The following is a 12,791-nucleotide window of genomic DNA, read 5'->3' as shown; positions in this document are numbered from 1 at the left end:
AAAAAACTGGTTATTAGATTGGCGAATGCGGGCGGGCTGGCTGGCTGGCTGGCGGAACAAGCTTGTCCGGGCCATAACTTTGTCGTTCATTGTGAGATTTTAAAATCATTTGGCACATTTGTTAACCATCATTAGACGGTGTGTCGCGCGAAAAAATTACATCAATATCTCCAAGGTCAAGGTCACACTTTGAGTTCAAAGGTAAAAAATAGCCATAAATGAGCTTGTCTGGGCTATAACTATGTCATTCATTATGAGATTTTAAAATCATTTGGCACATTTGTTCACCATCATGGGACGGTGTGATGCACGAAAGAATCACGTCAATATCTCCAATGTCAAGGTCGCCACGACTAAAAATAGATTTATTTTAAAACAAACTTACAAAGGGGGTTAATTTTGTTTGTTCATTTCAAAAGTTCAGTTTGAGTTGTCTCCCTTTATCAGATTTTTTTTCACAATGAAAACCTGGTTTTGTGACAATTTTGTCCCTTGTTATACTTAGAAAATTGAAAATTTGGTTAAGAAAAAAGTATACTTTTTGCGATTGGGAATATAGCTGAATTTCGGCTATAAAATCGGGCCAAAAAAAACCTGCCTAGGATCATGAAACTTCATAGGTACATTGATCATGACTGGCAGATGACCCCATTTGATTTTCAGGTCACTAGGTTAAAGGTCAAGGTCACAGTGACTCGAAACAGTAAAATGGTTTCCGGTCGATTACTCAAAAATACTTAGGCCAAGGATCATGAAACTTCATAGGTACATTTATCATGACTTGCAGATGACCCCTATTGATTTTCAGGTCACTAGGTCAAAGGTCAAGGTCAGTGACAAAAAACGTATTCACACAATGGCTGCCACTACAACTGACAGCCCATATGAGGGGTATGCATGTTTTACAAACAGCCCTTGTTACATAATGTCTTATGATTACAAACAACATTACCAATCACAAACACAACAAATGATGTATATATTTGTTACATATACATAACATCATACATGTATTAAACTAAGCGAATATATACTTGCCATAGGCATGTCATTATAATGTGCACCTTTATGACCTCATTTAAAATTGATGGGCGCAGATTTTATTTCATTTTTTTGGAAAGTCTGATCTCATCTTCTTTCTTTATTACCAAAATATTCCATTTTTTATTTTTGAGTGTTAGCTCACAAATAATTCAGACGCAATTTTGCAAATCAGTATGGGCTTAGCTACGCTAGGAACCGTAACCCGTGACTGCCTATGTGGATAACTGCAGTAAAATTAAGCAGATGACAAATGCTAAAAGCATCTGCTCTAACCACTGCATTTGCCTGTTCGCACTGGTACAGTACATAGTGTGTATTTAACAGCTTTGTAAGACAACGTTGGCCAATCTAGTGTTTATCATTGAAATCTGTACATATTGGCTGCTTTCAGGGAAAATGTGGCTTAATGCATGTCAAATAAGATTAGCCTGTGCACACTGATTAGCTGTATCAATGATTTGAAAAAAAACACACATCTCGACCTGTGTTTTAAGACACACTCTTTATAAATTTGAATGTGTTGTGGTCATTTCAAACTTCTGATATAAAAAGCTATAACATCATTTTGAAAACTGAGTTGCGTCTAAGATTATTCAACAGCGAACAAATTCGGCTCCTTCAGTGCTTTGATTGAGTCACTTAATTTCTAGGCATTTAAACATGTGTACTTTATACTTAGTGTCAATAACTGGGCTGTTAGTTTTCCAGTATATTATTTTGTGGCATGTGATGGTTTTCGCATGTTTATGTGACCTTGAACATAGGCACACTTTGGAAACTCACATATTTGTACATGTTCTTTGTGTCAGGATCATGTTTCTGACAAACAGAATTTTTTGGGGTGGTGTGTTGTGATGTTGCTACTCTGTTTGTCGTTTGCTACTTTGCATTGATGACACACAAAGACAGAAAGCTTGTTAAATTGATTGCATAAGTTCAAGGGCACATAACTGTATTAAAGTGTAAAATACTTACTGGATGGGCCACCAATCATTGGTTGTGTACTTAGTTACGTTTATGTGCCCTTGAACTTTTAAGTCAATTTAACAAGCTTTTCGTCTTTGTGTGTAATCAATGTAAAGTAGCAAACCACAAACAGAGTAACAATTTATGCACCTACTGAAAATGAGCCATGGCAGTGGTATTGGCTATAAAATTCTTATAAAATTTCCCATTATTTTTATAATACCCTTTTAGTTACCATAACAAAACTTAAAATCTTATGTGTAATTTATAATTCACTATTTATACTTTGAAGTGCCAGTTGTGTTTAGGTACATTCAAGATATTAATATAATTGCTTATTTGAGTCGCTTTCTGAGAAAAGTGGACATAATGCACGTGCATAAAGTGTCGTCCCAGATTAGCCTGTGCAGTCCGCACAGGTGTATCAGGGACGACACTTTCCGCCTAAATTGGATTTTTGCTATGAAGAGACTTCATTTAAACAAAAGATGTCATAAAAGTGGAAAGTGTCGTCCCTGATTAGCCTTTAAGGACTGCACATGCATTAAGCCCAGTTTTCTCAGAACAAGACTCATATAATTGCTTTTTTTTCTCCTTGCAGGCGGATTTTGATGGAAGTGATGTAGAGAGCACCTGGTCAGATGAACTTGGCTGAAATTCTTTGAGCGGTGTATATATGGACAAAACTGTATTGAAGCACAGACAAAACTATGATTGCAGACTTGATGTGATGGATTGAGACAATCTCAGAACTTAGCAACAGCCTGTATTGCTGTGAAATCATGAATTATTTATAATATGAACACTGAAATCATTTCCCAAGATATCTTCAAAATGGTGCTCATCTCAGGCTTCAATTTGAGAGACTAAAAATTCATTTCTGAGCTCTGAATATTATTTCGTTTTAATGATTTCATGGTGTTCTAAGCACTTTCTTGGTATCAGAAATTCTTGGATAAGCATGATGTATTTATAATAACTGCGTATTTTGAAGAAAAAAGTTTATAAATAAAGAATAATTATTCACACCTTTACTTACTGTTTCAACACAAATTCAGTTGTACACTGCTATTTATAAGTTGTTGGAACATCTAATTTCCCATAATCATCACAAAAAGGGACCTACATTCCACATTAAACAAAATTTTGGAGAAATAATAAAACTGCCAATTCTTTTTAATTAATCTATTTGCAGCGATCAAGCTATCATACGGTGCGAATGTTTAATTTGCAAGTCTTTACACAAATAAGTATTGCCTCCCCCCCCCCGAGTAACATAGTGTAAATCTGATAAAGTAAAGAAATAGGCACCAACACATGCTCGCGTAATCCATGCTCAAGTGTTATAAATGCATGTAGTGGCATAACATCAATATTCTGTCTTATATTTTGAATATGTTGTATATACATACATACATACATATCCGGTTAGGGCCGCAGGCTGGCTCAGCCTCTAATAGCCCCCTCATGGTCAGGGACCCAGGTTCTATCCGGTATTACTGTGTAAAATTGGTCTTTCATAAATAGGTCCAATCGCTTTTTAAAAGTATTCAGTGACGGTGCAGTGACAATTTCATCTGTTAAAAGGTTCCACGGTGTGATTACCCTCGGAGAGAAGAAGTGTTTCCTTACATCTTTCTTAAAAGACTTTCTTAAGTTTAAGTGAGTGTCCTCTTGTTGTATTAGGATTTAGATAAAAAAACTTAGTGTACTCAATATCTTCTTTGCCATGCAACAGCTTATACACCTCAATCATGTCCCCACGAAAACGACAAAATGATGAATAGCAAATAAATATAAGTTATCAATTCTTGATTAAGATATATTATCCCGTGAAAAAAAAATTAGGCAGAGTATTGCCATGGTAAGAGTGGCATAACATCAATACCAGGTTTGTATCTACGTCTATTCTGTCCTATAGTTTGTATATGAACGGCAAATAAAGTTTGATGATGAATCAAACTTATCCATAAAACAAAGATTTCAACAAATGTTGAATATATATTTGAGAATAAAACATGACACGATTCTTATACTTTTAATTCTTGCATAGATAAACTAGATAAGATTCATTAAGATTCAGAATGCTTTCACAGAGACCACAATTGTAGTAAAATGTATAAATATTTACTTGCTACTTTTGTTGTTGATGTTTTACTTTAGAACTGGTCCTTCGTACTTGTAATACTTTCGAAATGTAGCCTCCATAAAATGATCTACTGCATTGTCAATGGGTGAAATAATAAACGGAATAGAGGACAATCCTATCAATGTGACAGTCCATTTTCTTACATGTGCTGGCATCCTTAATGTCTTTGTCAACACAAAGTTTGAGCATGCACAAATTCTGTTGATAGTGAAGCCAGGTATGATGACAGATGCCAGTCCTTGCCAAACCAAAGTGTCAAACACTTCCCAAAGAATTTTTGTTTGTCTTACGTCTTGTGATGGCCATGGTTTCTGAAACAGGAAAGTAACATTTTGTATTTTATAAATATTCATTTCAAAATTAAAATAAAGCAAAACTATGCAAGTTACCATAATCATAACATGATGGAAGTTAAGTGCTGATGAAGTTGCAAGCCAATCAATGATGAATGGAAAATTTATCGGTACTAATATTGTGTGATATATGTTTATTTTTACTTGTTTAAAAATAACAAATAATAATCTGCATAATTATGGGTGAATTTGCCAGCATACAATTGCATATTGATTACATGGTCTTTTAACATGAAAATTTCTAAGTTATAACAACTCACCTTTGCAGCTTGTCCCCCTCTGTGAATGGCATCAGCAATCACATAAGCTGTGGCCAAGCCATATGTTGCCCTCACATAATTAACATGGATCTGTGATCGAAATGATTCACCAATTTCATTGGCATAGCCTGGAATAAGTCAAACAAAACTTCAAAAAAATACGGCAGTCAAATTTTCCTTCTGTTAAGTTTGTTAACAGCTTGGAATTTAGAATTTCTCTTGAGTTTATTAAGGAGTACGTATGGACTAGCACAACACTATGAGGACAGATACTTGGTCCATATATGGGTTATAAAGAGTAGAGTTTTAATTATTGCAACTAGACTGATACTATGAGAGTAAGAGATATAATAGCTTTAGGAGTAATAATTATCCAATTATCCAACAGTGTATTAAAATAAAATACAGAACACTCAACCCACGGTGATAAGGTGATTACCACAACTATTCCGCTCACCGTCAAAATTTTATACTTCTGACAAGAGCACCGTATCCTTCTGACAAAAAGAAACATGGTGGACGAAGCAATATAAGGTAACCGGGTGACAAAATGTTTTATTATAAGACACTGCAAAATGATTGCCACTTGTGAAGCACTCCATCGAATTTCTGAACCAATATGTCATCTATTTTAAAGATTACCAGTCGTGAAATATTTAGAATAACTTGGAAATAGTGTTAACAAAAAGTCGTGTCGCGGTCGACACCATTCATACTTGTGAGAAAAATGTAATAATCAGATGATTGTCGATGTGTCAGACCTGTGTGACAGACTAAATCATTGTATATATATATAAAGAACATGCCATACTAACATGTTTGTTTCAATATCTGTTAAAGGCCTATTTTATTGTGAAAACATGCATCACTTACATAAATATCGATGCACCGCACAACACTGATTATAAACACTGTATTTATATTCCGTGTCACTGAGATTCGTGGCACCGCTAACTTCTGCGCATGGTTTTAAATGATAAGCTAGAACGAGCAATCGTGAGGTGAATTTATTTACGATAATCTTCCATTTATAAAAGTTACGTGTCCCAGAATTGATCTTGAAAATGATGGCATGCTTGCACCAAAAAAAAATTCACTGGGATCGATTGTCTTGCTTTCCAGTACGTGGAGGGCACATTTTTAAGTCTCGTGTTTTAATTTTTCTATATTGTTGTGGTAAAATACAATCATTATTGATAGTTATCTATTGATTTCAGTTTCATAATCAGTAAAAAGATGTCCATCTACTATTATGGAAAGGTATAAGCAAATGTTGGTGTAAAACTATCCGAAGGAAAAAATAAATTTAGTTATGTATAGCGTGTACAAAGTGATGTTGCATTGGTTAAATTTACTGAAATATGAATTTGGTGTTTGTGGCCAAAACCAAAGATATATACCAAAGATTCTCTTGACTACTTATATCAGAAACAAAGGGGTTACAATTATTAAAATGAACTTTTTTGAGACTGTCTATAGAAGCTTGTGAGTGCTTGTCTCCATATATAAGACATTACACCGCGGTCCGTTCTAACGAGATGTAAAGGGTTCGAATCATATATAGTTATTTCCGTCAAGTATAAAAAACAATTGAAAACCAAATATTTTCAAAGTACATTGTAATATTCAGCACCCGGAGGAAAAAGTCTCCTTGTCTTGTTTTGTGGTTTGTTCAAACATAAATTTGAACGTCTCTTCCTTCTGAAAGAAAAAATATCAGAATAAAGCGGTGCCAAAAAATCATAAAGATGCGGTGCTTTAACCGACATTGTAGAGCGGTGTTCATATTTCTATAATGTCAGTGTTGAGCGATGCATACTTGCTAACACGTGTAAATGTAAAAATCACAGTTATATTCAATAAAGCATGCCATAATGTGTTGTAAATTGATTCTTCTACCATAAAATACTGTTTAACAAAAAAATCTTTAATTTAAAATGTTTAAAATCTGCAAAAAAATACAATTGTACGCGTCATGAAAGTCACTTCTTTCACGACATGCTCACGATGTTTTCACTATTTTGAAGTAAATACAACTCAATTTTGATGCGGTAAACGGCGATTAGATGTAAAGTATATGTATATACTTCGTTCGGTGGAATATCTTTTTATTACCAACTTACCTTATTTTCTTGCTTTTTTATTTTATTTCTGGACTCGCCAAAAAGTTTGCGGCCATGTTTTGACAGGAGGATACGGTGCTCTTGTCAGAAGTATAAAATTTCGATGGTGAGCGGAAAAGTTGTTGTATTCGCCCTATCATCGTGGAACCTGTTGGTAGAAAAAGCTACCGGTAAGGCTATGAATAAAGTACTATGAAGTTTGAAATCATGAAACATCACTTGAACAAGTATATTGATTAGTTTACCTTTTAGTTATTGTTTCTATCATATCGTGTCTATATCCGAAATACACCTGTCGTCCGGAATAACGGGCAAAAAGTATTTTAAACCGTAAGTATAACTGCCATTAACAGTATCTTGAAAACCTTAGATAGTCTACACAAAGCATTAAAATCATACCTAAATATCGGATTGGTGGTTCTCTAAGCGGGTCCCCCTTCTTTTCGTCTGTGAAAGAAACCGGTTCAGCCATTCATTTATTTTTGATAATTAGTGACGATGTAAACTTTGCCTCGGACGAAAATTCCGGGGACACCAATTACCCATATCTACCTAAATATATTTTTTAATGGGTGGATTTGGGTAATACGTGAATCCCCAATGCAACAAGGGTAGATCTTGCACTCAAGATTTATTAATATTTATTATGTTCTAATTTATCGTAATTCATTGAACTGCCATGGAATTATAGAAAGCACAAGAACATTTATAAAAGACAATAGCTCTATGTGCATTGAAGAAATATTGCAGTAGTTACGGTACTAAAACATCTCTAAGCCCAGTATCAATATATGAAGTTTCATTTGAATACACTTGGAGTCTTTTCTAACGCAACACGTAATCAAATCAAAATAGCGATCCCTTATTTGAGAACGGATTTTGTTGAAATTTCGACCTAGACTAAAACAACACATATCTAATACTTCATGTTAATCTCAGACATTAAAAATAACAAGAGTTCCGCGGTCGGAGATGACCGCATTGAAGCCGGATTTTTGATTTAAATGACAGGAAAGTACCTTTCGTGTTTTTGTCAATGCAATACTTAAATTACTGAAATATTGTTCAAAGGTCAAAATGAAATGTAAGTACTTTTCAAGGCATGAGCAAAGTTTGAGATTCTAGGTCCAAGCATACCAAAGTTACAACAATTTTAACATTTTAACATTTAAGTTCACAGTGACCTTGACCTTCAAATGAATGACATTGAAATGAATGACCTTGAAATGACCAGTGGTCATCTAAGTGTGCTTGCAAACCTTTACGTCAAGTTTGAGATTCTAGGTCCAAGCATACCAAAGTTATAACAATTTTAACATTTTAACATTGAAGGTCACAGTGACCTTGACCTTCAAATGAATGACATTGAAATGACCAGTGGTCATCTTCTAGTACTGGCCAATCTTTATTTCAAGTTTGAAGACTCTAGGTACAAGCATACCAAAGTTATAACATGAAATAAGAACTTTAACATTTTTACATTCAAGGTCACAGTGACCTTGACCTTCAAATGAATGACCTTGAAATGTCCAGTGGTTACTTACTAGTTCTGGCCAACCTTCATGTCAAGTTTCAAGACTCTAGGTCCAAGCATACCAAAGTTATAACAACTTTAACATTTTTACATTCAAGGTCACAGTGACCTTGACCTTCAAATGAATGACCTTGAAATGTCCAGTGGTTACTTACTAGTTCTGGCCAACCTTCATGTCAAGTTTCAAGACTCTAGGTCCAAGCATACCAAAGTTATAACAACTTTAACATTTTTATATTGAAGGTCACAGTGACCTTCACCTTCAAATGAATGACCTTGAAATGACCAGTGGTCATCTGTTAATCCTGGCCAACCTTCATGTCAAGTTTGAAGACTCTAGGTCCAAGCATACCAAAGTTATACCATGAAATAAGAACTTTAACATTTTTACATTCAAGGTCACAGTGACCTTGACCTTCAAATGAATGACCTTGAAATGACCAGTGGTTACTAACTAGTTATGGCCAACCTTCATGTCAAGTTTCAAGACTCTAGGTCCAAGCATACCAAAGTTATAAGAACTTTAACATTTTTTATATTGAAGGTCACAGTGACCTTGACCTTCAAATGAATGACCTTGAAATGACCAGTGGTCATCTGTTAATCCTGGCCAACCTTCATGTCAAGTTTGAAGACTCTAGGTCCAAGCATACCAAAGTTATACCATGAAATAAGAACTTTAACATTTTCGAGCACGCCGCCACCCCGCCCGCCCGCCCGCCCGACAACATCAATCTATAAGCCGAGATTTTTTCGAAAAAAATCCGGCTAAAAACTTTAAGCGAAAAAAGTTTTTTTAAATCCTTAAACCAAATATCGTCAATTTATCTAAATGATGGTACTTCGACGATTCCGAAATTTTTTTTGCCTGGAAGAAACTGGCGACGTCATAGACTTTTCCTTAACAAATTTTCTGTGATAAAGCACACAGGCGGAAGCAGGGTACCTTGGAGAATATATGGGCCCAGGAGCCCAATATATTCAAATAAATATATAAAATCATGTAAAATTAGAGAAACATTGACAAAGAGCCATGAAAACAAGAGCTTGTCACAGTTGTGCAAAATCCCCGCCAAAATGCGTTTGCTTGTATGACAACTTTTGTTTAAGAGTGTAGAATAATATTTGTAAAAACAAATAAAGGGAGATAATTCATTATGCTCCGGACAAAAATTTACTTTGAAATTAAATAAAGGGATATAATTCAAACACTAAGGTAGATAGAGTTATGATTCTTAGTCACTGCACTTCTCCTACTTGCCATCTGTTTAAGTTTCAAGTTTCAAGTAAATTCCTTCAGTAGATTTAGAGTTATGCTCCGGACAAAAATTTACCTTAAAATTATATAAAAGGGGAGATAATTCAAAAACTAAGGTAGATACAGTTATGGTTCTTGGTCACTGCGCTTCTCCTAGTTGCCATATGTTTATATTTCAAGTTTCAAGTAAATCCCTTCAGTAGATTAAGAGTTATGCTCCGGACAAAAATGTACTTTAAAATTATATAAAAGGGGTGATAATTCAAAAACTAAGGTAGATAGAGTTATGGTTCTTGGTCACTTCACTTTTTCTACTTGCCATCTGTTTATATTTCAAGTTTCAAGTAAATCCCTTCAGTAGATTTAGAGTTATGCTCCGGACAAAAATTAACTTTAAAGTTATATAAAAGGGGAGATAATTCAAAAACTAAGGTAGATAGAGTTATGGTTATTAGTCACTGCACTTTTCCTACTTCCCATCTGTTTATTTTTCAAGTTTCAAGAAAATCCCTTCAGTAGATTTAGAGTTATGCTCCGGACAAAAATTTATTTTAAAATTATATAAAAGGGGAGATAATTAAAAAAAACTAAGGTAGATAGAGTTGTGGTTCTTGGTCACTGCACTTCTCCTAGTTGCCATCTGTTTATATTTCAATTTTCAAGTAAATCCCTTCAGTGGATTTAGAGTTATGCTCCGGACAAAAATTTACTTAAAAGTTATATAAAAGGGGAGATAATTCAAAAACTAAGGTAGATAGAGTTATGGTTCTTAGTCACTGCACTTTTCCTTCTTGCCATCTGTTTATAATTCAAGTTTCAAGTAAATCCCTATGGTAGATTTAGAGTTATGCTCCGGACAAAAATTTACTTTAAAATTATATAAAAGGGGAGATAATTCAAAATCTAAGGTAGATAGAGTTGTGGTTCTTGGTCACTGCACTTCTCCTAGTTGCCATCTGTTAAATTTTCAAGTTTCAAGTAAATCCCTTCAGTAGATTTAGAGTTATGCTCCGGACAAAAATTTACTTTAAAATAATTTAAAGGGGTAGATAATTCAAAAACTAAGGTAGATAGAGTTGTGGTTCTTGGTCACTGCACTTCTCCTAGTTGCCATCTGTTTATATTTGAAGTTTCAAGTAAATCCCTTAAGTATATTTAGAGTTATACTCCGGACAAAAATTGACTTTAAAGTTATAAAAAGGGGGAGATAATTCAAAAACTAAGGTAGATAGAATTATGGTTCTTGGTCACTGCATTTCTCCTAGTTGCCATCTGTTTATATTCTAAGTTTAAAGTAAATCCATTGAATAGATTTGGAGTTATGCTCCAGACAAAATTTACTTTAAAGTTATATAAAAGAGGAGATAATTCAAAAACTAAGGTAGATAGAGTTATGGTTCTTAGTCACTGCACTTTTCCTACTTGCCATCTGTTTATATTTCAAGTTTCAAGTAAATCCCTTCAGTAGATTTAGAGTTATGCTCCGGACAAAAATTTATTTTAAAATTATATAAAAGGGTTGATAATTCAAAAACTAAGGTTGATAGAGTTGTGGTTCTTCGTCACTGCACTTCTCCTAGTTGCCATCTGTTTATATTTCAAGTTTCAAGTAAATCCCTTTAGTATATTTAGAGTTAGGCTCCGGACAAATAATTACTTTAAAGTTATATAAAAGGGGAGATAATTCAAAAACTAAGGTAGATAGAGTTATGGTTCTTGGTCACTGCACTTCTCCTAGTTGCTATCTGTTTATATTCTAAGATTAAAGTAAATCCATTGAATAGCTTTGAAGTTATGCTCCGGACAAAATTTACTTTAAAGTTATATAAAAGGAGAGATAATTCAAAAACTAAGGTAGATAGAGTTATGGTTCTTAGTCACTGCACTTTTCCTACTTGCCATCTGTTTATATTTCAAGTTTCAAGTAAATCCCTTCAGTAGATTTTAAGTTATGCTCCGGACAAAAATTTACTTTAAAATTATATAAAAGGGTAGATAATTCAAAAACTAAGGTAGATAGATTTGTGGTTCTTGGTCACAGCACTTCTCCTCGTTGCCATCTGTTTATATTTCAAGTTTCAAGTAAATCCCTTCAGTAGATTAGGAGTTATGCTCCGGACAAAAATTTACTTTAAAGTTATATAAAAGGGTAGATAATTCAAAAACTAAGGTAGATAGAGTTATGTTTCTTAGTCACTGCACTTTTCCTACTTGCCATATGTTTATAATTCAAGTTTCAAGTAAATCCCTTTAGTAGATTTAGAGTTATGCTCCGGACAAAAATTTACTTTAAAATTATATTAAAGGGGAGATAATTCAAAAACTAAGGTAGATAGAGTTGTGGTTCTTGGTCACTGCACTTCTCTTAGTTGCCATCTGTTTATATTTCAAGTTTCAAGTAAATCCCTTCAGTAGATTTAGAGTTATGCTCAGGACAAAAAATTACTTTAAAATTATTTAAAAGGGTAGATAATTCAAAAACTAAGGTAGATAGAGTTGTGGTTCTTGGTCACTACACTTCTCCTAGTTGCCATCTGTTTATATTTGAAGTTTCAAGTAAATCCCTTTAGTACATTTAGAGTTATGCTCCGGACAAAAATTTACTTTAAAGTTATATAAAAGGGGAGATAATTCAAAAACTAAGGTAGATAGAGTTATGGTTCTTGGTCACTGCACTTCTCCTAGTTGCCATCTGTTTATATTCTAAGTTTAAAGTAAATCCATTGAATAGATTTGGAGTTATGCCCCTGACAAAATTTATTTTAAAGTTATATAAAAGGGGAGATACTTCAAAAACTAAGGTAGATGGAGTTATGGTTCTTAGTCACTGCATTTTTCCTACTTGCCATCTGTTTATATTTCAAATTTCAAGTAAATCCCTTTAGTAGATTTAGAGTTATGCTCCGGACAAAAATTTATTTTAAAATTATATAAAAGGGTAGATAATTCAAAAACTAAGGTAGATAGAGTTGTGATTCTTGGTCACTGCACTTCTCCTAGTTGCCATCTGTGTATATTTCAAGTTTCAAGTAAATCCCTTTAGTATATTTAGAGTTATGCTCCGGACAAAAATTCACTTTAAAGTTATATAAAAGGGGAGATAA

The 12,791-nt window shown here is 34.0% G+C and overlaps 2 protein-coding genes across 5 annotated transcripts in view; one reads left to right on the top strand and one right to left on the bottom strand.

The window, feature by feature from the left end:
- Positions 1-3,038, top strand: part of LOC127868344 (anaphase-promoting complex subunit 7-like) — a 209,300-nt gene extending 206,262 nt beyond the window's left edge. For all 4 annotated transcript variants that reach the window (XM_052410029.1, XM_052410026.1, XM_052410027.1 and 1 more), the window contains exon 16: positions 2,612-3,038. In XM_052410029.1, coding sequence (XP_052265989.1) covers positions 2,612-2,665 — 54 coding nt within the window. In that variant the 3' untranslated portion in view covers positions 2,666-3,038. The remainder of the gene's footprint in view (positions 1-2,611) is intronic.
- Positions 3,039-4,032: 994 nt separating this feature from the next.
- LOC127868356 (mitochondrial fission process protein 1-like) lies at positions 4,033-7,445 on the bottom strand. Its single transcript, XM_052410062.1, has 3 exons — positions 7,295-7,445; positions 4,773-4,900; positions 4,033-4,470 (listed from the first exon to the last, which is right to left on the bottom strand). The coding sequence occupies exons 1-3, from the start codon at positions 7,365-7,367 to the stop codon at positions 4,165-4,167; spliced, it is 507 nt and encodes a 168-aa protein (XP_052266022.1). The 5' UTR covers positions 7,368-7,445; the 3' UTR covers positions 4,033-4,164.
- Between the last annotated feature and the right edge of the window lie 5,346 nt (positions 7,446-12,791).

The sequence above is a fragment of the Dreissena polymorpha genome, chromosome 2 (genome assembly GCF_020536995.1).
Source record: "Dreissena polymorpha isolate Duluth1 chromosome 2, UMN_Dpol_1.0, whole genome shotgun sequence".
In the NCBI taxonomy this organism is placed as follows: domain Eukaryota; kingdom Metazoa; phylum Mollusca; class Bivalvia; order Myida; family Dreissenidae; genus Dreissena; species Dreissena polymorpha.
The sequence above is the reverse complement of the archived record's forward strand: the minus strand, read 5'-3'. Positions and strand labels throughout refer to the sequence as shown.

What these genes read in the sequence shown, in the direction of transcription:
- LOC127868356 (XM_052410062.1), bottom strand. Translation starts at nt 7,367, where the DNA reads ATGGCTGAACCGGTTTCTTTCACAGACGAAAAGAAGGGGGACCCGCTT. An exon ending in ACCACCAATCCGATATTTAG is followed by an intron (nt 4,901 to 7,294) that starts GTATGATTTTAA and finishes GACTTATTCCAG; the next exon opens with GCTATGCCAATGAAATTGGT. An exon ending in GAGGGGGACAAGCTGCAAAG is followed by an intron (nt 4,471 to 4,772) that starts GTGAGTTGTTAT and finishes TTCCTGTTTCAG; the next exon opens with AAACCATGGCCATCACAAGA.